Raw genomic sequence first — 24,882 nt, 5'->3', positions numbered from 1 at the left:
CCTCAAGCAGAGCATCTTGACTGCTGGCCTCTGAGAGGGGCCCATGAGGCTGTGCCCAGAGCTCTGAGGCTGGCTGCTTCTGGCACCTCAATATCTCTGCTTGCTGAGGCCCACTGCTGTCTCTGCTACACCCGGGCTGAAGGGCTGTTTGTCCTTGAGCAGCAAATGCTTTGATGGCAACACTCTATCTGCATCTCCTCCTCCCTCCTTGTTCAGGAGCTCACAGCAACTCTGCTGTGCAAGCTGGGCCCAGGCCAGAGTGAGGTGGCAGAGGAGCTGTGCCTGCGCCTCCAGCACAAGGAGAGGATGCTGCAGGATCTCCTCAGCGACAGGAACCAGCAGAGCATGGAGCATGGTGCTGAAATCCAGGAGCTGCTGCAGGCCCTGAGCACCAAGGAGCAGCAGAGCAGAGTGAGTTGTGTGCAGTGCTGCAGCAGGGAGCCTGGGCTGCATTAACAAGGAAGTTGAGCTCTAGCTGCTGGTGGTGTAGCCTGGAGGACCTGCTTGAGGGGTGAAGAACCACTTTCTAGGTTGGTCTGGATCCATCCCATGGGAGCAGTTACGAAGCAGCAGCAGCTGGAATCAGAATTGGTTTGGTTGGAAAAGAGCTTAAGGTCAATTCCAGCTGCCAGCCCAGCACCACCATGGCCAGTAAACCCCACCCTGATGTGCCAGGCCTGTGTGTTTTCTGAATGCTTCTGGGGGTGGGGGCTTCACCACCTCCTTGGGCAGCCTGCTCCAGTACCTGACCACTCCTTCAGCAGAGAAGGGTTTCCTAATATCTAAACCTTCCCTGGCACAACTTGAGGCCATTTCCTCTGGTCCAGTTGCTTGATACTAGTGAGAAGAGACCAACACCCACCTCACTACAGCCTCCTTTCTGGTAGTTGTAGAGAGCACCTCTACACCTGTTGAGGGGTCAGGTCCCTGTTAGGAGGTGGACTGGGCAGAGTTTGTGTGTGGTGGGGAAGGAGATGCAGATCCTCCTGGATATCCATGCTCCTCGGCATGGAGGGGTTGTGAGGGGGTTGGTGCTTCATGTGGATGCTAGCAGAGCAGAAAGGAAGGCTGAGCTGCTTCCTCTGTAGCACAGAAGTCTGGGGAAGCTCTGCTCATTGCTTCTTAACTTGCCCAGTAGTCAGACTCGTGCAGTCTTGGCCACGTAAGTGCCGCTTACTGAGCTGCAGTTCCTCCTCTGGCTGCTCCTGTGCAGTGGGGGAGTAAAAGCCCAAGCACTGCCTCCTCTTCCTCTGTCCTTCTCCTGTCCTGAATGGGAAGAGAGAAAGTGAGGAGCTTATTCCTCTGTAGGTAGACAAGCTGAGCCTTGCTGCAGCCTCCTGGCAAGGAGGGGTGGGAGGGCGGCAGCGGAGTCGCTGGCCAGCAGCTGGTCCCAGGCTGGTTTGCAGAACGCTTCCGGTCCCAAGTGACAGATAAACGTTGAACCGGTTTCCCTTGGTCTCTAAGGAAGGTGAGGGACAGGGATGCTGCCCCTGGTAACAGCCTTGCCTTCCCCTCTTTCTCCTGCTCCCTCAGGTGGCAGCTGAGAAGATGGCACAAGCTCTGGCTGAGAGGAGCTGCGAGCTGCAGCTCCTGCGCCAGCAGGTGCGGGGCGCGGAGCCTCCGGGGACCCAGGCGCCCGGCGGCAGGCTGCTGAAGCAGGACAGACAGCCCATGCAAGTAAGAGCCATGCACTGTGCTGCTCTGCCTGGGGCCTCCAGGCTCCAGAGAGAGCTGATTGCCTCAGAAGGAAATGGGAGAGAGCAGAGCACCACAGAGAATGTTAGAAATGGAAATGGGATTAAGGAAGAGACTTGCTAGAGGAGGAGGAGAAGAAACTGGAGAGCAGAAATGCTGCCTGGATGTCCTGATCTTGATTCCACCAGCCTTTGTCACTCACTGTCTCCTTTGCTTCTGATCAGGCAGCATTTGAGTCCTCAGGGCACAGGAGAATATGAAAGCAATTCACCCTCTGACCTTCCAGCACTGACCCAGTCCTTCCTCGGGCTGGGCTGCCCTGCTGTATTGTAATCCCCTCCCTGACACTGTCACATTCTGGAGGGGACAAGAGAGCTAATTTTAGGTCCCACTAATTCTTGGCAGAGCCTCCTGGCTGTTTGCTGTCTCTCCCACAGTTGGAGTTGGTATTTTTAAAGCAGCTTTGCTAAAAACCCCTCTGAGGCTGAGCGCAGCTCCAAGGCTGCCCAGGCCAGCTCCCGCTTGAGCAGCTGTGTGTTGCTGAGCTGACATCTCAGATGTTTTCCAGCAGCTGGAAACAGGTTGCTCCTTTCTGTTCCCAGGATCAAAGCAAGCTCTGGAGGCTCCCAGGGAGGTGTATATGGACCAAGCTCTGCCATTTGCTTCCTGCATGGTCCTCTGAGCCACATCCTTGGATGGAGATTTAGATCTCTGTAGAGTCTCAGTTAAGAGATGAGCTTGCTGCAGCTCAGTGCAATCCCTTTAATCTGTTCATGAAGACAGTCACTGCCAGCAACCTCCCCCAGTGCCAAGCAAGATCAGGCCAGTGTCCTTTAGCCCACTGAGCCTCTTCCAGGCTCAGTGCAGTTGCTTGTCCCCACTGCCTGGCTCGATCCTCTTCACATTTCAGAGACATAACAAAGCAGGCAGCAGCTTTGCTGCAATCATAGAATGCACTGGGCTGGAAGTGAACTCCAGAGGTCATCCAGTCCAATTCCCTTGCAGTAAGCAGGAACATCTTCAACTAGATCAAGCTGCTCAGAGTCCTGCCAAGTTTCACCTTGAATGTCTCCAGGGCCTCCACCATCTCCCTGGGCAACCTGTTCCAGTGTTCCACCAAGCTCATAGTGAAGAGTGTCTTCCTCATGTCCAATCTAAGGCTGCTCTGCTCTAGTTTCAAACCATTGCCTGGAGCTCTGGGGCAGCTGCAAGTGCTAGGCTCCCCACAAAGATGTGAACTTGGAGACTTCTGTGTTTTCAGGAGGTTCTGCAAAGAGCTGGTGGAGCTACAGCCATTTCTGAACCCCCACGAGGGGACAGCAGCTGCAGCACAGAGGGAGGTGAGTGGGGTGACAGCTTGTTTCAGAGTGCCCAAACCTAACCAGAGCTTTTTACTGTGGGGGAACTATGGTCACATGGAGCTGTGAGAGAGTAAGGAGTTGTGGGCAGGAGTGAGTATTCTGAACTAAAGCTGTGCCTCCCCTTTGGGTGATGGGTTCAGTGGCTGGGAGCATAGGAAAGAGAGAGGCTGGTGCTGGGTCTGAGGTGGGATACTGCTCCTGGAGAGCTGATCCTGCCCACTGAAGGGTTTTGGAATTTATGGCTCAGGTTGGGCTGAGGCAAGTGCAGCTGGCTTGGGTTGTGCCTTGGGATGAGCTTTGCCAGGGAGAGCAGGCCCAGGATTATTGCTGCTACTTTGTGCTGCTGTGTAAGGATGCAGCAGGGCAGGAGAGTGCTCCCGAAGAGGCAGTGTGATGGGGAGCACTGGCACTGTGGACTTGTCTTGCCAGAGAGGGACTGTGCTGGTGCTGGGAGCAGAGCTGCTGTGCTGTGTTCCTGCAGTAACTAAGCTGTCTTTGCAGTTACCATGTCAGCAGCAGAACTGGAGAAGGATCTTGTTAATGCCAAAGAGGAGCTGGAGCTAATGGCAAAGAAGGAAAGGGAAAGCAGGGTGAGCTCGGAGCCTGTGCTGATCTCCCTTGCTTTGAGGAGCCATTGGGCTGCCCCTCACTGAAGGTTCTGGACTCCCCTATTGTGAGGGGACTCCCAGGGAGGGAGATGGGCCCCAGCTTGCAGTGGGGACTTTGCTCTCTGAAGTCTCTCATGAATTTCTTGTCCCTCTCCAGCGGGAGCTCACTGCTCTCCAGTCTGTCATAGCCACGCAGGAGGAAGAGCTGCAGGTGCAGGCCTCAGATATAGAGTCCTTGACCAGGACCATCCAGATCAAAGAGGACCTCATCAAGGTGAGGTGATGTGCTGTGCTGCATCACTTCTGCCTGGGAAGGCTTTCCCCACATCCTCAAGGTGGCTGGCTGCTCATGGGTGGTGTTGCTGCTGGTTGCCTACAGCCCACTGTTACTTTGGCTGTAAGGCAGAGGCCCCAAGCCCCAGCAGTGTCATCATTTGGCCTCTGCTTCTTGTCTACCAAACCCTTCCTTAAACACAGTGCATTGTTCCCCTTCTCAGTTCTTGCTCCAGGCTGTTGCCTGTGCCTGGTGCTCTCTGGGTGCATTGGAATTGCTCTCGGGAGAGCGGAGTCCTTCCAAACGCTGCAGACTCCTGGCAGTTGCATTCTAATCAGGAGGATCCAGCTGTCCTTGTTACCCATCCCTTCCTCACTGAGCTCTCCTGCTGCTGGTTTGCAGGATCTGCAGATGCAGCTGGTGGATCCTGAGGAGATTCCAGCCATGGAGAGGCTGACCCAGGAAGTGCTGGTGCTGCGGGAGAGGGTGGCCGTAGCGGAGGCAGGCGGGCAGGAGGCTCCTGGAAACAGAAGGCAGCAGGTAGTGTGCCAGGCAGCCCTGGGTGTGTTCTTTCTCTGGGTGCTCAGTTCCAAGGCTTTCTTCTCAGGCCTGGAGTATGCTGAGGTGTGCTTGTTACAGAGGAGAGAACTGGTTCCCCTCAGCGCTTGTCCCACGGGCAGAGTCTTTTGGGAGCCCAGGGGTCACACTGATCAACATGATCACCTGGACACAAGCAGCAGGGAAGGGCAGGGCCCTGCTTCTCCTTGGATTTCTGTCTCCCTTGAGGTGTTGTGTTGTCTCTCTCTCCAAGCAGTTGTTACTGATGCTGGAGGGGCTGGTGGCTGAACGGAGTCGGCTGAACGAGGCTCTCCAGGCAGAGAGGCAGCTCTACAGCAGCCTGGTGAAGTTCCACACGCACCCAGAGAGGTGAGCCTGGGCCCCCTGCTGCCCTGCTCTGGCTGGGCCCCTGGGGCAGTCCCTCATGTGCTGCTCTCAGTGGGAAAGAGGGAGTCTAGGCAAAGAATCAGACAAAGGGAGCCTGGGGATTCCAAGTCACAGGCTGTCTCCTTCCCTGGAAGAGGCTGCAGTGGTGAGCTTTACACGCTGTGTGAGCTACTCCCCACACCCCCCCTGCCACCTCTCGTTCAGGTTCTGGGATTTCCATCTCTTTTTCCCCTGGCTTATCCCAGCTCAGTTTCCAGCCCACATTTGGCTGCCTTTCAGAGGTTGCTGTCAAGTTCCCAGCCAACTGTGGGGCTGATAAGGACCTATCTAGGTGCTTACCCAGGCAGTGGTCCCGCAGCGCACTGCGGCCTGCATTCCGTGCCCCCTGCACTAATCCCCTGCCCTTCATGGGGCTGCAGCCTCTGGGATATTTGAGCTACCTGATAGCCAGAGCAGCACATAAGTGGAGTGCTTGGGTAAGTGCTGGAGAGAACAGCTGTGCCTGAAAGTCCCCTGCTGGGGGCTGGAGCCTGGCTGGGGCTGGCTGTGCTCTGGGGAGGTGTGGAGGTGAGGCCAGGAGGTGGCTGAGCTGCCTGGGGAAGGTGTGCCCGCAGGGGGTGGCATCCCTGGCTGCAGGGGGTGGCATCCCTGGCTGCAGGGGGTGGCATCCCTGGCTGCAGGGGGTGGCATCCCTGGCTGCAGGGGAGCCCTTCGGTGTCCGTCTAACCCTCTTCCCTTTTCTGTGGCGCCTTGGCTTGGCGCTGCCAGAGACCACACTCTGCAGCTGGAGCTGGAGGGGGTCCTTGCGCTCCGCGGGCAGCTGGAAGAAGCCCTGGGAAGAAGCCTGGAGCGTTTGAGCAGGCTGGAGCCGCGGGGTGCCGCAGGAGGTGGGGAACAGGAGCGTGTGAGAGCCGTGCCCCAGCATGCCTTCTGAGCCAGCGCTGGCGCTCCCTCACCCGGCCGGCCTGCCGCGCTCACTCGGGGAGGGCTGCTCTGGGTCTTAGCCACGGTACGGTAGAGCCGCCCCGGGGCCTGCTTGGGTTTGTGTTTGAGCTGCTTCCGAAGCGGCCGTCGGTGCCGGCCCCTGTGTCTCCCCTGCGTCCCCGTCTCGCCCTCCCTGCTGGCCACTGATGGATTTGCACATTCGAACCATTCCATTTTAGCTGATTTCCCTCTACCTCCCTTCCCCCCCTCCCTCCTGGGCCAAATAAAGATTCCCTTTCTCGGAAGGAAACACCAGATGTTCTCTATCATCTCCCAAGTGCATGAGTGTGAGTTTTTGTACCCCCTCACCATCCTGACCCAGTGACATTCCCCTTTTGGGTTGATGGTAGCAGGCCCAAAAGGAGGAGGTGTATGGAAAAGCAGGTTCCAGAGCTTGAGGATGTGAGGAGGGCTGCAGGGCCCTGGGGCTCTTGCAGCAGTCTTGTCTCCAGCCAACACTTCATGTTATGCTTAACCCAAACCCTGTGCCCATGTTGATGATTTTACTGACTTGATTTTCTCCCCCCCCCCCGAATTACAAGTTGTCTCAAACTAGCTTCTGAGTGCCTTCAAGGGAGCGCTTCCTCCTTCTGACAGCTGGTTTGGGGTGGCTGCTCCCAGGGTCTGGACTGGGTCTTCCCTCACCTGTATACATGCAGCTTGTTACAGGCTCCCCACGCTCCTTGGGCAAGGGGCAGGGCCCTGCTTCTGCTTTGGGGACAGTTCCACTTGGCTGCATAGCAGTTCCAGGGCATCTTTCGCCTCCTCTGGGAGCATTTGGGCTGCTGTGAGAGCTGGAAGACAGCAACTTTCTGCTGATCAGCACTTCCCATGAGTCAGCAGCCTCATACTGCATCACTTCCCAAGGGGGCAGGAGCAGATCCTGTACCTCTGAGCATCTGTTGCTGCTTGCTGGGGAAGCTAAGGTAGGAGCAAGGGGAGCAGAAGAGCTCTCTCTTGGGGAGCTGCACCAGCTGGACTCATGCCTGCTCTGCTGCCCACCTCTGTGGCTGCTCCACCTGACACCACCTGTGCCATGCCTTGCGCCCGTGCTGAGGTCTTCTCTTGCCTGCCTCAGCCAGGGGTGGAAGGCAGCACAGCTCTCCCTTCACAGGCAGCAGGCCAGCACTGCTGCTCTGCTCTGTGCCTAGCTGTGTGGTGAGTTCAGTTCTCATGTGGCCCAAAGGGAAGCAGCTGGTGGCTGCTGGGCAGCTCTGGTACTTGGTTAGCTTTTCCTTCCTTGTCTTTCATCTCATCCCTTCCTCTCAGCTTCTTTCCATAGCACCATCTTCTCTTTCTCCTCCTGCCTCTCACTTCCATAGAAGTCTTTGTGTCCCTCTCTCTCCACCTTCCATCCTCCATCCTGGCTCTGATGCCCAGCTGGCTCCCTGGTCCCTTGAATGCCATGGAGCCCAGGACAGGGCACAGACCCCCTGGCAGGGCCTGAGCCAAGTCTTGGCTGGTGCTCCAGGAGCTCTCATCTCTTGTGTGTGCTTTGCTGCAGCTCTGTCCCTGGCCTCTGCTTACCTTGCTGCTGTAAGTGCCCCTAGGGGAGCATTATCCTGGGCTGAGCTGCCCAAACTTTCCCACTCTGTTCTTCAGGGCCTCCGTTCACCCCTGGTATCCCTGCCTGGGCACTCCTCTGCCCCGTGGAAGGACCAGCCTCAGAACCCTGTGCCTGAAGCATCCTCTGCAAACTGCTCAGTGCTTTCTGCTGTCTTGTAGCTCTTTGTGACAGTCTCTTTCCTCTTGGTTTCCCTGGGGGCCTTGCTTCCCTTCCCTTGTTCCCAGCAGTGTGAACACTTGCAGGTCAGCCCTGCCCCTGGGGCCCTGTGCCGTTTTAGAGCCGTGCAGCCCGTCCTCTGTGCCTGCAGGCTGGGTGTGAAGGACAAAAGAGAGCTGGGGTTGCATCTCTAGTCTCTTGCCGGCAATGCACAGAGAGCTGAGCAGCTCTTTGTCGTTTGAGCTTGCACCCTGGTGTGCTCCTGCTGTGATGGAGGCTCCAAGCCCTTGGTGAGCAGCAGCCTGGGCACAGCCTGTCCTGGCTGCACTCCAGCACCAGCTTCCTGCTCTTCCCTGGCTTTTTTACCTTGAGCTTTGTGCTGCCTTTTTCTGCCCCAGTCCTGGAGCACTGGGAGCCCTGGGGAGCTGTGGGTGATGATGAGAAGTGGGGTGCTGTGTCCTGGCACAAGGAGGAGTTCTTCCATGTGCCCAGAGCAGCCCTGCTGGCTGTGTGCCAGCCTGCCCTGGCCTCTTAGCCATGGTGATCTGGCTTGAGAGCCATCTGCATGTTGTCCTCAGCCCCCCAGGAAAGCCTGCATCCCTTTGCGCTTCAGAGCCCTGCAGGCATCGAGCTTTGGCCCCAGAGGGTTTGTTACCTGGCAGGCCCTGTCCTTAGGGGCTGCGAGGGCTGTGCTTTGGCTGTGCTGAATGCCACCCATGGGAGCTACTGCTGCTGGCACTTGCAGCTGCCTGTAAGCATTTTGCTCTCCATGATGGCTGCCCCTGCTCCCCCCCTGGCACGGCTGCCCCTGCTCCCCCCCCTGGCACGGCTGCCCCTGCTCCCCCCACCCCTGGCACGGCTGCCCCTGCTCCCCCCACCCCTGGCACGGCTGCCCCTGCTCCCCCCCCCGGGGCACGGCTGCCCCTGCTCCCCCCACCCCTGGCACGGCTGCCCCTGCTCCCCCCACCCCTGGCACGGCTGCCCCTGCTCCCCCCCCCGGGGCACGGCTGCCCCTGCTCCCCCCCCCCCCCCCCCCCCCCCCCCCGGGGGCCCCCCCCCCCCCCCCCCCCCCCCCGGGCACGGCTGCCCCTGCTCCCCCCACCCCTGGCACGGTTGCCCCTGCTCCCCCCACCCCTGGCACGGCTGCCCCTGCTCCCCCCACCCCTGGCACGGCTGCCCCTGCTCCCCCCCCCGGGGCACGGCTGCCCCTGCTCCCCCCCCCGGGGCACGGCTGCCCCTGCTCCCCCCCCCGGGGCACGGCTGCCCCTGCTCCCCCCCCCGGGGCACGGCTGCCCCTGCTCCCCCCCCCCCCCGGGGCACGGCTGCCCCTGCTCCCCCCCCCCCCCCCGGGGCACGGCTGCCCCTGCTCCCCCCCCCCCCCCGGGGCACGGCTGTCCCTGCTCCCACCCCGGCACGGCTGCCCCTGCTCCCCCCGGGCACGGCTGCCCCAGCCCCCCCCGGGGCACGGCTGCCCCTGCTCCCACCCCGGGGCACGGCTGCCCCTGCTCCCACCCCGGCACGGCTGCCCCTGCTCCCCCCGGGGCACGGCTGCCCCTGCCCCCCCCGGGGCACGGCTGCCCCTGCTCCCCCCCCCGGGCACGGCTGCCCCTGCTCCCACCCCGGCACGGCTGCCCCTGCTCCCCCCGGGCACGGCTGCCCCTGCCCCCCCCGGGCACGGCTGCCCCTGCCCCCCCCGGGCATGCCTGCTGCAGAGAGCAGGCTCCAGCACGCAGAGTGATGCCTGCCTGGGTTGGCACTCAGGTGCTCCTGGGTTTTGCAGTCTCTTGCTTGTCACAAGTGACTCTCCTGAGCGTGCCTCTACCTTTGTGCACAGTGCACTCTGTGCCCAAGTGTGCTCCTGGCTGCTCCTCTGCTCTCCTTCCCAGGAGCTGTGTGTATCCTTCACCAGGATGTTTGGCCACTCTCCTGCCAGGCTCTCCCTGCGGTTCTCTGCTGCATGTTCAGCCTTGCCTGATGGTGCTGGGTCTGGCTAAAGCAAGGCCCCTCTGAAACCTGGCCCTGCACAGCCCCAGGGGGATCATCTTCTGTCCTGTCCAAACTCCCCATTCCCTGGGGACAAGAGGGGTTGGAAGTACACCCCTGTCACAACCCAGACAGTAGGAGCCAAGCAGGGCAGGCTGAGTGGGGGGAAAGCTGTCCAGACAAGGGGTGCAAGCCCTCGCCTGGGGCTTTACAGTAGGAGGCCCGGAGCAGAGCGGTGTCCAGGCAGAGAAGCATGCCCCCAGCTCAGCTCTGGGGGGGCAGGGTGGGCCCACACCCCCTGTGCACTGTGGGGTGGGACACAAGGGTCCCTTTGGCACCCCAAGGCTTGGGAGGAGCCCAGTGCCACACAGGACTGCAGGGCTTGGGGGACTGTTGGTGCCTGCCCTGAGCTGTCCCTGCTGACTGGGACAGTGCCAGCCTGACCCAGAATATGCTGCTGCTGGCTGTGGCTTGTGAAGGGGCTGCAGGTGGGCAGCATGTCTGCATGTGTGTTGGGGTGAAGGCAGAGATGTGGATGGGGCAGGTGCCACCCCTGGGGCTGCAGGCACAGGGGGCTGGATTGGAGCTCCAGCATGCAGAGAAGGTGTGGCAGGGCACAGGGAGCGTGGGGAGAGCTGTGGAAGCACCCCAACAGCAGGCATGTAGGAGAGCAGGCACCTGCCCTGGGGCTGCCCACAGGACTTGTGAGCACCACCGAGCATGGGACAGAGGCGATGCTGCCACTGTCACTGCTTTGAGCACCTCCTTGCGCTGTGCTGTTCTCTAGGTCAGGCCACAGGCACAGATGCTGATGATGCCAGCACCAACCTCACTGACAGCAGCAAGGAGAAGGCAGCCCAAGGCATGGCAACCCAGCACGTGAGTCGTGGCAGCACAGCACTGGGAGCAGGGGTGGCAGGGGTGGGCTCTACACCACTGTCAGACTCTGTCCTGGCCCCTCTGGAAATGTGCCTGTCCCCTCTTTGTCTCTCTAGAGCAGCTCCCAGACCCCCAAGGGAAGGAGGAGCGCAGCATCCCCCATGCTGGAACAGGAGCTGCGGGCAGAGGAGGAGCTGAGGGAGCTGAAGGTGCAGCTGGAGGAAGCTGGCTTCTCCTCTGTCTCCCACATGAGGCAAGAGCCCTGGGTGCTGGAGTGGGTGCCCGGCCCCTGGCCTCCGGCCGCCCCTCACCGTGCCTTGTGTCCCCAGGAAGGCGATGCTGAGCCTGTGCCTGGAGAACGCGGAGCTCAAGGAGCAGATGGGTGAAGCCACGTCGCTGCTGGACAACGGGGAGCAGGAGGAGGCTGGGCCGGGCAGCCCCCTGGCCCCTGAGCCTCGCAGAGCGCAGAGGAAGAGCCGCAGTGCCCCCAGGGAGCGCCCAGCCGGCAGCACTGGGGACGGCCAGGGGATGCCGGCAGAGAGGGGAACCCTGCCTGCCAAACGGCCGGCGCTGGAGGCACGGGCCCGGGACGACGTGGCCAAGAAACTCTGCCCTGGTACCCCGGGGAGAGAGGATGGGAGCCGTGTAAGTGCCCTGGGCACAGGGGGCTGGGCTGGGGGTGGAAATGGGGAGCTCACATCCTGTCTCCCCTCTGGCAGGCAGAGGGCACGGTCTCTGGTGGGGGCTGGTCAGGACTGGGCGCAGAGCTCCGGTCTCAGGTGGCCCAGGGCCAAAGGCAGTGCCAGGAGCTGCAGGACAAGCTTGCTGCCTCGGAGGCCATGGTGCGGGCACAAGCCGAGCAGCTGGAGAAGTGCCACAGCCTCCTCCGTGAGTTAAAGGCCCAGCGGGGGCAGGGCAGGGTCTGTGGAGCCCTGTGCTGTGCGGGGGCAGGGTGGTGGGTCCCGCCCGGGCCTCTGAGGTGGGGGCTGCCCGCAGGTGAGCCCCAGGCGCAGCAGCTGAGCAAGCAGGTGCAGGTGGACTTCCAGGACCTGGGCTATGAGACCTGTGGGCGAAGCGAGACCGAGGCTGACCGGGATGAGGCCACCAGCCCTGGTAAGGAGGGTCGGGGCTCCGGGGGTCCCTGTGCCTTGCCCAGCTGGCATGGGGAAGTGGCACCGTGCCCTGCTCCCTCTGCAGAGTGTGAGGAGCCAGATGTATTCAGTGAGCCCAGCCTGGGTGAGGAGCTGGCATCCCCATACCGGCCAGGGGTGCCCAGGGCAGGCAAGGCTGCCCGGAAAGCCACGGCCCCAGCGGACGTGGGGGCCCTGCAGCAGCACATCCAGGACCTCAGGGCACAGCTTCTCAATGCCAACAAGGTGATCCAGAGCCTGCAGCGCCGTGCCCGCTCCATCTCCCTCACCAGTGGCTACACCTCCGGTGCTGAGCGCCCCCCGCCGGGCACCACGGCCTTGGCCTCCTCGGCCCACAGCCTCACGGATGAGGACGAGGGCTGGCAGTCAGACGGGCACAGCACCCTCTGCCCGCCTGCCCTGCGTGCCCACCGTGACCTGCAGCACCTGGTGCGCCGCGTTGCCCTCCTCGAGGCGCAGCTGCCCGCAGCCAAGCTGGGAGGAGTGTTGCCTAAGGAGCTGCAGTCTGCCACTTGGCCAGGGTATGGCGATGGGGTCTGGGAGCAGGAGGGGCTGGGGGTGCCAGGGTGTTTGCTGTGCTCGCAGCCGAGCTCCCGGGGGGCTTGCGCAGTGAGACGGAGCAGCGGCAGTGGGCAGTGCGCACTCTGCTCGCTGCGCTCCCGGGGGTCTCGCAGCCCTGTGGCCTCACCCCTTGCACATCTCTCCTAGGAAATACGACTCACTGATCCAGGCTCAGGCTCGGGAGCTCTCCCACCTGCGGCAGACGCTGCGGGAGGGCCGTGGGGTGAGCCGCAGCCTGGCCCAGCACCTGCGCGATGCCCTGCGGTCCTTTGAGGACCTTCTCCGTGGCGCTGACATCGACTACTACCAGGGGCAGGGCTTCCGGGAGCAGCTGGCCCAGGGCAGGCATCTGGCTGAGAGGCTCAGTGACAAGCTGGGCACCAGTAAGTACCTCTGTGGGGAAGGGCTGGGCCCCGCGGGGTGAAGCAGGCTAGGAAGGGATGCTTTAACGAGTGCTGTGGGGGGCTGGGGCTATTCAGACACTTTGTGCTGTGTGGCTGCCGGCTTTGAGAGGGGCTGTCCTGTCCTGCTGCGTGTGCCTCTGTTTGGGGATGGGCAGCCTGGGGCATGCAGATGGTGACTGGCTCCTCTCTGGCTTGGTTTCTCAGATCGACAAGATGGGGAGGATAATACCAGCCATGAACTCCTGGCACTGAGGTACCTGTTCCTAGGCAGGGCTTGGGGAGCCCCATGGGCTAATTGTACTCTTGGGCTAGGGGTCTGGGGAGCCTTGGGGTCTGTACTTCAGGTGGACAGCCTGGGGCTCCCTCTGCTCTGGGGGTGGCAAGTGTCAGGCTCAGGCTGCTCAAACCATGGCTCCATCCAGGTGGATTGCAGCGTGTGGGGTGCACTGCTGGGGTGTGCACAGTGCAGTGGGGAGGGCCATGGGACGGAGGTTGCGCTGCCCTGCCCAGCCCGGTGCTTGGTCATCCCCACAGGCTTAGCCGAGAGCTCCAGGAGAAGGAGAAGGTGATCGAGAGCCTGGAGGCGAAGCTGCAGGAGCGCTGCGAGTCGCCAGGCAGCAGCCTCCCCCCCTCCGAGTCCTCCTGCTCTGCCATCAGCTCCTCCTTCGTGTCTGAGGGGCTGGAGCCCTGCTCCGATGGGGATGCAGCCAGTGAGTGCAGCCAGTGCCACGAGGAGCCTGCCCAGCCGGCAGGTACCGTGGGGTGCTGCTGGGCACATGCAGCCCCTCTGCAGCATGTGGGTCCCTGCAGCAGTAGATGCTCCTCAGGCCTGGGCAGGGGCTGCCTGCGTGGCATTGTCTCCCAGTGCCAGCCTGGGAGGGTGAGCACACAGCGCTTGAGGCTGTAGGGGAGCATCTCAGGAGTCCTGCTGTGGTACCACAGCCCTGCAAGGCTGTGACCAGCTCTCTGCGGTCTGGCCCAGCCCACAGTATCTCCAGCGAGGTCCCTCAGCTGCTTGGGGTGTGCCAGGGTCCACAGTGCCCCTGGGGAGGAGAGGTCCTTGCCAGGTTGAGCCAGGGCCTCGCTGACATCTCTCCCCATCTCTCTCCTATCTCTAGGCTTTCCCTTTGAGTCCTTTTCCAAACCTGCTAGTGCCTCCCTGCCTTCACTGGCCCCTGGGCTGCCCCCCTTCCTGCCTGCCGGGCCCCCCACTCCTGCAGCACCCCCCCTGCTGGGGTGCTGTGGGCCCCCTGTCTGCTCCCTGGCCAAGGCACAGCAGGAGCTGCAAGTGCTCCGGAAGCAGCTGGGAGAAAGTGAGCACTGCCTCTGCCATGGGCTTGGTCCTGCCTGCCGTGCCGTGCCGTGCCGTGCCATGCCCTGCCTGCCGTGCCGTGCCGTGCCGTGCCGTGCCCTGCCTGCCGTGCCGTGCCGTGCCGTGCCGTGCCCTGCCTGCCGTGCCGTGCCGTGCCGTGCCGTGCCCTGCCTGCCGTGCCGTGCCGTGCCCTGCCTGCCGTGCTGTGCCATGCTGCATGGCCCCCCATACTCTCTGACCTGCCTGTCCTGCTCCAGCCCTTCTGCTTTCTGGAGCTCCTGCTTTGGGGTTGGATCCAGTCGCTCTGGCTGGGGGCACAGTGGGGATTCAGATCTGGTTGGGTGATCAGTTGGACTTGGTAGTCTTGGAGGTCTCTTCCAACCTGAGTGATTGATTCTGCACTGTAGAGTAGGCCTGGTGGATGGGATGGGCACAGAATGAAGCAGCACTGGCCCTTGGTGAGGGCACTTGCACATCTTAGGGCCTCTGGGAAAGGGCTGGTGTGCTTAGTGCTGTCTAGGAGCCAGGCTGAGACCCTCCAGCTGATGTAATTCTTAAGGCCTGTGAGAGTCCCTGCTCTTCGAGGGGAATCTGTTCGACTGGGGCAGGAGGTCAGTGCTGGGGTATCACCACAGGTGGCTGTTGGGCTGCACTGCTGGGCAGAGTGAGAAGGGGGCAGACAGCATGTGGTGGAAGTGTGCTACCCTCATTCTTCCTCCCTGCCTATCGTTCTCCACCTCCTCACCACCTTGCCCTGTGCGTGCAGGTGTGGCATTGCCTGTGGAGCCAGCAAAGCTCACAGTGGCACTGGGCCCCTTCGGAGAGAGCAGCAAAGCCCCAGCCCTGCCCTGCCCACACGGTGTGCTGCAGAGCCTGGCTGGGAGCCCTGGGGCCGCTCACCCCCACACCCGCTGGGATGTGCCCCCTCCCAGCCAGCCACTTTGTGGGGCTCTGCCATCCGGGTACCCCTCCAGCCAGAAGCTATCAGGTAAGGTCCACGTTGGCAAGCACAGGAGAATCCTGGGTGGGAGTGGGGGAACAAGGAGGAGCCCCGGCTGAAGGGCTGCAGGACGTGGCTCTGGTATGGGGCAGGGCAGCGGGGATGGAACGTGGCAGATGGCAAAGCCATTCCTGCCCTGAACGGTCCCTTCGGCTGCGGCAGGGGCAGACCTGCTGGAGGAACACTTGGTGGAGATCCGCAGCCTGCGCCAGCGCCTGGAGGAGTCCATCTGCACCAACGACCGGCTCCGGGAGCAGCTGGAACGCCGCCTGGCCTCGGCCGGCAAGGCCAGCGGTACGGTGCTGCTGTGGGGCCAGACCCCCTTGCACGGGGAGGGGGCTCGCCCTGTGCGTGGCAGAGAGGGAGAAAGACTCAGCGCCCGTCCCCCCGTGCAGGATTGCCCGGTGATGTCGGTGGGCAGGCGGCGGAGCCGGGGCTGCAGCTGAGTGGGGAGAACCAGGCTCTGCGTGAGGACAACCGCAGCCTGCGGCTCCAGCGCGACCACCTCGCCCAGGGTAGGGCCGGGCCACCAGGGACCCCAGCCCCGCATCCCGGAGAGCGCTGGCTGGGCCGGGTGCCGCTGACACTTGTGTGCTCTGTCCCCAGAGCTGGCGCGGGTGCAGGAGGCGCTGCTGGCTGCCTGTGCCCGGGCACGGGAGGCCGAGGCAGAGCTGTGCCAGCGGCGCGGGGACCAGCGCAGGCTGGCCGAGGAGCTTGCCGAGCGCCAGGAGGGCGTCCGACGGCTGCGGGACGAGCGGCGCTCCCTGCAGGAGGACAACAACAGGTGAGGCGTGGGGCGCTACGGCTCTGGGGCTAGCCGGGCTGCGTGGCACGGCTGGCACCGGACCCACGTGCGCCACCCCTCTGCAGGCTGCAGCACACGGTGACGCTCCTGCAGCAGCAATGCGAAGAGCACCGCCTGCTCCTGCAGACGCTGCGTGCCGAGCTGCACGTCTATGAGAGCCTCCCTGGCCCGGCTGCTGAGCCCCGTGCAGGTACTCCCCACCCGTGCCCAGCCCACCACCTCTGCTGCCCTTGAGCGGTACCACGTCCCTCCCCTGTCCAGGCAGCAGGGGGAAAGGTGGTGGCCTTGCTGGCAGGCAAGGAGCAGAGGCAGGCCCCCGACAGCCCCCGGCACAGGGCTGACAGCAGCGGCTCAGATGCTGCTTCTTGCAGGCTGCTTCCCGTCCCCGCCGGTGCGGGATGTTGGCACCAGCTCAGAGGCTTCCCTCTTCTCCCCGCTGCCTTCTGACACGCCGGTGGCCCCGCAGACGGACGGTGGGTACCGGAACCTGCCCCCAACCTGCTTCAGGGGGCGCCGAGGCCTGACCAACTCACGGCAGCAACATTGCTGAGCAAGGGTGGAGAGCCGTGGGCGGCGCCGAGCCCCTGGGATAGGACAAGGAAGGCCATAGGGGGATAAGGCAGCAGTCCTCACCCAACCCTGCTCGTTCCACAGCCCCCGGCGGGACAGCCCCCCTGGTGAGGAAGAGCGAGGAGCTGCCAGGGGCTCATGCTGTCTGCCGCCTGGACACCTACCGGGCCCTGGAGCATCACCTCCTGGAAGGGAAGCAGCTGGCCCAGGAGCTCAGCTGTCTCACACACCCAGCACGGGGGCTGCCCAACTGCCAGCTCCCGGGAAAGGAGGTAAAGTGTGGGCAGGACAGGGCTGGTGGCAGCTGGGGGCCAAGCCCTCCCTGGACCGTGCCTAAAGCGGCTCCTGAGCCCAGTGCCAGCCTCGAGGCTTGCAGGGCTGGCAAGCAGCAGGGAGCTTCTGGCCTGGGGACTGTGGCTGGCTCGGCCCTGCCATGCTGGGCTGGGCATGGCCAGTGCCCAGGTGCAGCGGGCTGTGGGTGCCCTGGCAGCACCTGCTCCCGCACCCTTCTCCCACAGGCCCTGGGGTGGGTGGGCACAAGGCACCTCTGGGGCAGCACCAGCACCCTGCATCGCATCCTGGAGGAGTGCACATCTCTCCTGGCTGCCTTCTGGAGCACCATGCTGCCCATCAACCCTGCCCAGCACCAGGGCAAGGTAAGCACTAGACCAGGGGCCGGAGGGGCAGTGGGGCTGGGTGTTGGCAGCTCACTGCACCTGCCTGGCCCCAGGAGCAGGAGCTGCAGGGTGAGATTGCAGCACTGAGGGCCCAGCTCTCCGAGAGGGAGGAGGCTCTGCAGAGCACAGCCAGGCGGCTGCGCAGCACGGCCCAGCTCAAGGACAGCATGGAGCAGTTCATCCTCACTCAGTGTACGTGGCCCAGGGGGCATCTTGCTGTGGGAAGGCAGGGCCAAGCTGGCCTGGTAGCCCGGGGTGGCTCCAAGCACAGAGACCTTACTGGCCCCATTTGCCCTGCAGTGTCCAGGACCCACAACGTGCTGCGCAAGGCCAGGACTAACCTGGAGGTGAGTTTGCCCTGGCACCGGTGTGGGATGGGGGCTGCGGTGAGCCCTGGTGCCCCGAGGATGGGCACAGGCGGCCGACACCCCGTGCTCTGCCGGCAGGGGCACTGAGGGGCCAGCTGAACGCAGCATGTCTCTGCAAACACAGGGACCCATTTTCCTTGGCTGTCCCCAGCCTGTGGCCCCAAGGGCACGGGGGCCCCTGGCAAAGGCCTGCCCTGGTGCTGCTCCCCCTCATGCCACACGATTTCTTGCCAGGTGAAGGCCCAGCAGGCCCTGCCCGTTGCATGAGCCCGAGGCAAGGCAGGGTGCCACACCGCCTGCCATGGAAGAGCCTGGTGGCTGCCACGCCAGGCTGGAGCGGACCTTGTCCCTGCTGCTGTCGAGGGCTACGGGGGACAGGTGCCTGTGGTGCCCAGGGCTGCACACCTGGTGGGTTTGGGCTGCTGTGGTGGTTCTGTGTCCTCCACCTGCCTCTGACAGTGCAGCAGCAGCTGCTGGCTTGGGCTTTGCCTGCCCTGTGCTTTAGTGCTCACCCCTCTTGTGTCCACGGTGCTCAGAGCAGGGCCTCGCAGCCTGCTGTGCTACCACTCCTTGGTCCCCTCTGCCCCTGCTGCCTGCTTGTGGGTGTGTGTATATGTACATAGCCAAAGCCATCAGAGCTGCCTTCTGGGGGCTCCCCGGGGGCCCCAGGGCGGGAGGAAGATGTAAGCAAGGCCCTGTTGTGTTCAGTGGCTGGAGAGTCCCCAATAAAGGCTTCCTTTGGGTCGTGGTGTGTCTGGCGTGCCCCTCTCCGCAGCCACGCTCGCCTCCCCGCGCTCCCTGCAGGCACCGTCCCACCCCAGCACCCCCACGGCAGCTCCGTGCCCTGCTGGCTGCTCCCTTCCCTCCACCTCTGCTCTGGAGCCCCCTGCCAACACTCTGCAGCAGCAGCAAGAACAATAAATAGTGTAATAAATAAAACCCTGGCAGGTGGCACTGCTCTGGCAGCAGGCGGGGAGCCGGGCGCCTGGGCTCCCTGCCTGGCTTCGCTCTCCCCAGGCCCCCTCCAGCATGGGCATGTGCAGCTGTCCCTCGGGCTGGGATGCAGTCAGTCCTGCCCTGCAGAAGCACTCAGGGGTGGGGACAGGGCACTCAGTCCTTGATGGTTCTGTCCCAGCAGCAGGCAAGTGTCCAGCTGTACCCTCGCTCCCGCTGGCTCCACGCTGAACCTGGCAGGGGGATGGGGCTGCAGCCAGAGCTCAGAGTCCTCCTCAAAGCTGGGGAGCACAAGGGGGAGGGCAGCCCCCTAGCCCCTGCAGCACAGGGGGCAGGTGGCAAGCTGGCACGTCCCAGAGGCCTAGGGATCGTTGTGGCCTGGGAGGCTCGGCACCAGGACTGCACAGTAATGTTCAGCAGGTAGAAGATGCTCCTGGAGGCTCGGGCTGGTGGCAGTGCCAGGACCATCTCAGGGCCCTTGCAGGCTGGGGAAGATGGGTAGGGTGAAGCCCTTTCCGTGTTGGGCGTGAGGAAAGGCTATTCTGGTGAGCAGCAGCGTGGCCCCAGAGGCTGGCACAAGCCGAGGGGAGCTGTGGGTGGGCAGAGACCGAGAGTCAAAGCGAGCCACAGCGGCAGCACGGGACAGCGCCGCGGCGCGCCTGGGCTGCAGGCTGGAGCCCGCAGCCAGCTCCCAGCGCCGGGCCCGGCCCGTGCAGACGCGGCGGCGCTCGGTGTCCTGCGGCGGCGCTCGGTGTCCTGCGGGGGCGGGCGAGGCCTGGGCTCAGATGGGTTTGTAGAGCAGGGTGGTGACGTACTTCTTCTTGTAGCGGTGCGTGGCGCTCAGCACCATCACCCCGTCCTGCGGGGCACAGCGTCAGCGGGGGCCAGGGCGCAGGGCAGCCTGCCTGTGCCACCCAGCCTGTGCCACCGCCTTGGGGCGGCCAGCAGGAAGCAGCTGCTGCAGCCCCAGCCCCTGCTGCACTAACTCTCAGAGCCAGCACGACACACCCAACACCCAGGACAGGGAGTTGGGGCAGAACAAGGGGGGGGTCTGGCACACAGCAGGAGCCCCAGGGCTGCTTGGCTCCTGCTGCAGGGAGGCAGCTTCAGGGAACTGTAAAGAAAATACAACCTGCAGCCCTGCCTGTGCCACACCTCCCTGGGCAGCCAGCTGCATGTGGGCCTGCTGCTCCCTGCACCACCAACCTGCACCCACCAGCTGTCTACGTTCTGCTGCAGGTGCTGTGGGCTCCTGGGAGCCAGGCCAGCTCCCCCCAGACCCCAGCAGCCCAGGGGGAGCTGCCCTTACCTTGATGGAGAGCGCATAGAGGTGATTGAGCATGACGTGGTTGGGCTCGGGCAGCAGCGCAGGGTCACACTAGGAGAAAAGGAATGTCACAGGGGAGCAGCAGCCCTGATCCCACCAGCCCTGGCAGCACAGGCAGCTGCCAGCTCAGGCAGTCTGAGCTGCTGGTGTCTCTGGCTGTTCTGAACAGGAACAGAGCTCAGCTGAGCACCAGGCAGAGCAAGGGGCTAAGCCAGTGTGGTTAATGGGAAAAGCCAAGAGCCAGGCCCCAGCCAAGGGGCTCCCTGCAGCCAGGACTCCCCTTCCCACCAGTGTGGCACTGCGTGTGTGCTGCATGCCGTCACCCACCGAGATATTGGTGTCCTTGTTCAGGATGACCTGCAGGAGGTGAGGGGGGAGGATGGGAGGGGACTTGAAGCGCTCTTCGGGCCGATACACGTACATCTCCTGGCCGTAAGGCCCGGGGGGGGAGCTGGATAAGTCTGGAGAAGAGAAGGATGAGACATGACATGGCACAAGCAGAGCCAGCGAGCACAGAGCAGCTCCCAAAGAGCTGGCAGAACCCAGCAGGGTCTTTCAGGCACAGACATCATCCACAAGCCATGGCCACGAATCCTGCAGCAGCAGCTCAGCCTTTGCGCAGCAGAAGGGGCAGCCAGGCAGGCCCTGGGCATTTCCAAGCAGGGCTGTAAGCTGTACGTGCACTGACACCCCCAAACACCCCCTGGCATCTGCCCTGGGACCTCTACACGTGGCTCTCAGCACAGTGGGGTCCCCCTCCCTGCAGCAAGCAGCCAGCCTGCCCCAGAGCTGTACCCTTGGCAGCAGGGGCACAGCAAGCCGCACAACTGCACACTCTTGTGTGCTGTAGGACTGCCTCATGAGGAAGGGAAGCCCAGACTGAGCAGCTGCTCAACCTGTGTGAGGGAGCTGTGGCTGCTGGAAGCTGGACTGGCCCTGTGCCCTGGCCCTGTCTGAACGGATGGGGTTGGAGCAAGCAGCACCCAGAAAGGCTCCACCCGCCCGGACCTGCTGCGTCTGGCTGGCTGCCTCCCAGCGAGGCATCTTTGGGCAAGGCTGGGCAAGGCCATGGAGCTAAGCTGGTTCTGAGGTGGGGCTGGCAGCAGGGATAGCAGGCCCCAGTCAGGGTGCCCCGGGCTGAAACCTGTCTGAGCTACCTGCCAGCTCCACGCCCCGAGCCGCTGCCGCTGCCGGCGTGGTAACCTAACCTGCTGCTGTAACACAAGTGCAGAGGGAGGCTTCTGAGGAGCTAGGGCCAGGACAAATTACCTTGGCATGACAGTCAAGAGTAGCTGCTGAAAATAACCTGGGTCCTGCCCTTGCCTGGCTTGCAGCCCCGATCAGATGACTTACTCACAGCTCAGCAGGCAGAGAGGCTGCTGCTCCCCACCGCCACCAGGCTGCAGTGGCCACCTCAGCACAGGGCCCCTGGGGCAGTGCTAGCACAGGAGAGCTTCCACCAGCACAGCCCCTCCAGGGGACAAGGCCTCAGCTGCGGGCTGCCGAGCTCATGCAGCCAAACACCACTATTCCTGGGTGCTCAGGGGGCTGCTCCCCCCAGGGCAGGGAGCCCTGGGGCAGAGGAGGTGGCCAGTGGCTCATGCAAAGCTGCAATGCAACTCACCCCGACCTGAGGTCTCTGAGCTCTCCAGGGAGTCCACCTTCAGCGCGTCGAACACCTCGAAGTCAGACTTCTTGACGTGGATCAGGTTGTTGATTGTCCCCATCTGGCTGGTGACCACGGGCTGCAGAGAGCCAAGAGTCTTCCTATGGCCAGCTCCAGCTGAAGCACACTCAATGCTGCCTGCATCCTCCCAGCACAGGGGCCATGACCTCAGAGCACGAGTGGCCGCTGCCTGCCTCTGCTCTGCGCTTGCAGATGTCTGCTGTGTGCCCTGGGAGGATTTCCTTACACTCCCAGGTTCCTACATCACCTCCTGCTTCCATCCTCCATCCTGCTACTGAGTGTTCTCTCCTTCCCATGCTGCTACTGTGATTCATTGGGAAGGAGAGCCTGCTGACCCCAAGGCCCACCTTCCCATGTAGCCAATTCTAAACGGGACTTAAAGACCTTCTGGTGTTTCCCTGCCCCTCAGTACCCCCAAAACTCTCCCATGGAGCACGTCTGAGGCCAGAGGAACCAGCCTGTGGTAGCACTCGTGGGATGGACATGGCCCCTTTGTTTTGGCAGGTACCCTCTGCTCTTCCCATTGCCCCTCTGCCCCAGTTACATCATGTCCAGTCCCCTGAAGAAGATGAGCTCTACAGGGATAAAGCTTTGAACACTACCTCGGATGGGTCATGGACCCACTGGCCATCCACGAAGAATTTGTACTGGTGCTCTCCTTCTGGGAGGTCCAGGATAGCAACAAAGTCATTGTGGCTGTGCAGAGAGAGCAGACAGGAGACAGCATTACCCTACTGATGCTCTGGGTGCTGCCCTTCCCCAGGCTCCCAGGAAACAGCACTTGGTCACACCCTGCCCAGCGCCTCGGCCCCAAGGCCCTCTGCATCGCCGCGGACCCGAGGCATGGCCACGAGGCATGAGCGCTCAGAGCAGCTCAGACCCCGAGGCTCCAGCAGCAAGGGGCACAGCAGCCAGCCCAGCCCTGCAGGCCCAGGGAAAGCTGATGTGACAGACAGCGGGGAGGGGGTGTGGGCAGAGCATCTAACCCTGGATGGCACTGTGGGGCACGGGCAGCAGGTGGGGAGGCTCTGTTTGCGAAGCCTGCAGTTGGGATAAGCCCATCCCAGGTGCTCTGCTGGGATTAGGCCCAGAGTCCTACACAGTGTTGCTGCAGACATTACAGATGTACTGCAGAACAGCAAGAGCATCACTAGGGCTAGAACACCTAAGAGGAGCAAAGAAATAAGCCCTGCTGGCAACAGCACAACTAGGCATGGGGTAAGGCCATAGTGAAGGCAAGAGCTGACAACTTCCAGAGGACTGCTGCACACCTGGGCAGGGCTCTGCTGCCAGGACTGCCAGCTGGGCAAGCAAAATGGGCTCTCTCTTTTCTAATCTCCCACTGCACAACCACCCAGGGAAGCAGCTGACGACGTGTCTGTGCTCTGCTGCTCCAGCCTGGCTGAAGTGAGAAAAGCCAGGAGAGCAAAGGGAGCAGCAGCTAGCACAGGGAAGGGAAAACACCCCCTGAGAAAGAGTAAGATGACTTGAGGGCCCAGCTACCTTTTGATGAGCGGGATCTTGGTGCTCCAGTTGTTGAAAGAGCCGGAGATGAAGACCTCTTTGCCCCCATCAGCCCAGCGGATGACAGTGGGACGAGCCTGTTGGGATGGTTTCACTGCCTCCTCCAGGTCAGGCTGCCAGGACACAAACTCCTTGTCCCCAGGAATCTGAGCAAAGCAAGCCAGAGCTTGACTGAGACACAAACAGGACCACATTCACTTCCCCTGGGCCTCCACCAGCTCACCTACACATCCCAGACATGAGCTCCTCCAGCCTGCCAGTCCTCCACAGGCCCTTCGTGTGGTCAGGAGCGCAGCCCCACACAACCAGTGAGCTGAAGCCCCAGCCAGGGCCCCAGAGGGCAGCCCTTACCTTGGAGTCGTGTGAGCTGAAGACACTGGGGTCATCAGTGCTGCCCACCATGATCTTGTGGGGGTGCTCCTTGGCAGAGTGGGGGGTGCCGGAGCCATCCGAGCGGTGGGACTTGGAGCCGTGCCGCTCCCCGGACGCTCGCTCGCTGGTGGTGTTTCCCATGGCGGCTCAGCAGCCCCTGGGAGAGACAGAGGATGCCATCTGCCTGTGCCCATGGGCTCTGGCAACAAGGAGAGGAGCAAAGGCGCCATTTCCCCATCATCTTTGCCAGGAGACGCTGACAGCAGTCCTAAAAAAGGCCCAAAGTTCACCGCCGCTGCCAAGTTTGGCAGCTGAAGGGGGATAACAAACCAGAGAGCCCGGGCTAATTATAGCTGTGTCCTGACACCCATCACTCCAGTTCAGCTGGGAAGTGGTGGGCTCCAAAACTTACACTGCGTGCCCCAAAGCCCTCAGCAGCCTGCAGAGAGGAGGGTCTGAGGAGAAAATAAAGCCGACCTTTGCTGGCAAACAAACTGCTGGGCGTGAGCAGAGCCTCTGCCACAGCCTCCCGGCCAGGCTCGGCAGACAAAGCCCTGCAGCCAGAGAGCAGCCAGAGTGAAAGCAGCAACTGTGAAACAGCTCCCAGCAGGTCTCCAAGTGCTCAGAGGCAGCCCCGCACAGCCCCGCGCCCGGCGAAGGTGGCCGGGAGCACTCAGCCTGCCTGAGTGGAATCATCCGAGCTGGAGCCTGGCCAGGCTCTGGGGCTAATGCTGTGCCATCTGCAAGAGGCCCGGCGCCCAGTGGCACTTGGCTGTGTCACCCTGTCAGCTGCAGCACAGCAAGGAGGCCCTGCTGGCTCTGACCCTCACCGGTGGCACCGCCCCGGGCACTCTGGGGTCTGCTTGGACATTCAGAGGCACAGGACTCAGTGCCATCTAAGCTGGAGGTGGGCCACCGTCCCCAGCCTCACCCAGCTCAGAGCATGCAAAACAGGACTGGCCATACAGCCCCCAGCTATGAACAGCCACACACCTCCCAGGGCAAACAGCAAAGCCATGGCAAGCCCCATGGGGCTCTGCAGGCTGTCCCCTGTCTGCAGCAGAGGAGATGGAGCTGGGCTCTCGCCCCGTCCCCAGGCTTGCTTTGCAGCTCACTGTGCTGATGCTGGGCTCTGCAGGACAGCCAGCCCTGCCTCGAGTGCTTAGTGGTGACATTTGGGGATTTGTTCCAAAGATCAAGTTATATGAAGGGTGCCAGGCAAGGCTGCCAGCCAAACCAGGCTTTAGAACATTATGGAGCAATTACTGAAGTATTTCTTAAACCCTGAGGGTTAAAAGGCAGCTCAAGAGGGCAGCTAACCCTTACTCCCACCCCCGCCCAGTGAGGATCAAGCGCACATGAAGATCCAGGTCAGACGAGCTTGCTCGGGTCAGCTCGCTGTGACATCTTCCCCTCTTCCCTGGAGAAGGCTCAGCAAGCTCCTCAACAGCCCTGCCCCGTGCCACTAGGCCTGCTGTGGAGGAGCTCCTTCCCCAGTACCTCCACTACGGCTCCCTCGCTCATCTACAGGCAGGACAAGCTGCACGTTGCCTTGTGCCCGGGCAAACCCGGAGGCACATGCATGTGTTAACTCATGTGAAAGCTTCCCTTTCTCTTCTCCGAAAGGAATCCAGTCCTTCTGGCTGCCCCTTGCAAGTCACACTCTCCAAACACCTCCCGAGGTTTCTCCCAGGCAATGGCTCCGTTCTGGCACACGA

General features: G+C 62.6%; 2 protein-coding genes across 4 annotated transcripts in view; one reads left to right on the top strand and one right to left on the bottom strand.

The window, feature by feature from the left end:
* The window catches only part of LOC104298219 (myomegalin), a 28,528-nt gene extending 10,491 nt beyond the window's left edge, over positions 1-18,037 (top strand). The window contains exons 10-37 of the mRNA XM_054164929.1: positions 217-411; positions 1,534-1,677; positions 2,957-3,035; positions 3,558-3,646; positions 3,822-3,938; positions 4,341-4,478; positions 4,753-4,865; positions 5,652-5,770; positions 10,361-10,452; positions 10,569-10,705; positions 10,782-11,097; positions 11,172-11,340; positions 11,449-11,565; positions 11,650-12,124; positions 12,312-12,547; positions 12,773-12,821; positions 13,103-13,320; positions 13,687-13,881; positions 14,647-14,868; positions 15,043-15,174; positions 15,276-15,395; positions 15,487-15,664; positions 15,751-15,875; positions 16,057-16,158; positions 16,340-16,911; positions 16,986-17,124; positions 17,233-17,279; positions 17,535-18,037. Coding sequence (XP_054020904.1) covers positions 217-411; positions 1,534-1,677; positions 2,957-3,035; positions 3,558-3,646; positions 3,822-3,938; positions 4,341-4,478; positions 4,753-4,865; positions 5,652-5,770; positions 10,361-10,452; positions 10,569-10,705; positions 10,782-11,097; positions 11,172-11,340; positions 11,449-11,565; positions 11,650-12,124; positions 12,312-12,547; positions 12,773-12,821; positions 13,103-13,320; positions 13,687-13,881; positions 14,647-14,868; positions 15,043-15,174; positions 15,276-15,395; positions 15,487-15,664; positions 15,751-15,875; positions 16,057-16,158; positions 16,340-16,911; positions 16,986-17,124; positions 17,233-17,279; positions 17,535-17,567 — 4,668 coding nt within the window. The 3' untranslated portion in view covers positions 17,568-18,037. The remainder of the gene's footprint in view (positions 1-216; positions 412-1,533; positions 1,678-2,956; positions 3,036-3,557; positions 3,647-3,821; positions 3,939-4,340; positions 4,479-4,752; positions 4,866-5,651; positions 5,771-10,360; positions 10,453-10,568; positions 10,706-10,781; positions 11,098-11,171; positions 11,341-11,448; positions 11,566-11,649; positions 12,125-12,311; positions 12,548-12,772; positions 12,822-13,102; positions 13,321-13,686; positions 13,882-14,646; positions 14,869-15,042; positions 15,175-15,275; positions 15,396-15,486; positions 15,665-15,750; positions 15,876-16,056; positions 16,159-16,339; positions 16,912-16,985; positions 17,125-17,232; positions 17,280-17,534) is intronic.
* Positions 18,038-18,998: 961 nt separating this feature from the next.
* On the bottom strand, positions 18,999-23,448 carry PRKAB2 (protein kinase AMP-activated non-catalytic subunit beta 2). Of its 3 annotated transcripts, none has more exons than XM_009898241.2 (7): positions 23,144-23,448; positions 22,772-22,938; positions 21,871-21,964; positions 21,206-21,326; positions 19,909-20,042; positions 19,564-19,632; positions 18,999-19,113 (listed from the first exon to the last, which is right to left on the bottom strand). In XM_009898241.2, the coding sequence occupies exons 1-7, from the start codon at positions 23,303-23,305 to the stop codon at positions 19,036-19,038; spliced, it is 825 nt and encodes a 274-aa protein (XP_009896543.1). In that variant the 5' UTR covers positions 23,306-23,448; the 3' UTR covers positions 18,999-19,035. The 3 variants fall into 3 exon arrangements, with proteins under 3 accessions (XP_009896543.1, XP_009896544.1, XP_054020901.1); XM_009898242.2 differs by having other exon boundaries at positions 21,212-21,326; XM_054164926.1 differs by lacking the exons at positions 18,999-19,113; positions 19,564-19,632 and having other exon boundaries at positions 19,667-20,042.
* Between the last annotated feature and the right edge of the window lie 1,434 nt (positions 23,449-24,882).

This window comes from Dryobates pubescens, chromosome 11 (assembly GCF_014839835.1).
Source record: "Dryobates pubescens isolate bDryPub1 chromosome 11, bDryPub1.pri, whole genome shotgun sequence".
Classification (NCBI taxonomy): Eukaryota; Metazoa; Chordata; class Aves; order Piciformes; family Picidae; genus Dryobates; species Dryobates pubescens.
Note: the sequence above shows the minus strand (reverse complement) of the source record. Positions and strands in the feature narration are given on the sequence as shown.

What these genes read in the sequence shown, in the direction of transcription:
- PRKAB2 (XM_054164926.1), bottom strand. Translation starts at nt 23,305, where the DNA reads ATGGGAAACACCACCAGCGAGCGAGCGTCCGGGGAGCGGCACGGCTCC. An exon ending in AAGATCCCGCTCATCAAAAG is followed by an intron (nt 21,965 to 22,771) that starts GTAGCTGGGCCC and finishes CTCTCTGCACAG; the next exon opens with CCACAATGACTTTGTTGCTA. An exon ending in CTCAGAGACCTCAGGTCGGG is followed by an intron (nt 20,043 to 21,205) that starts GTGAGTTGCATT and finishes TCTCTTCTCCAG; the next exon opens with ACTTATCCAGCTCCCCCCCC.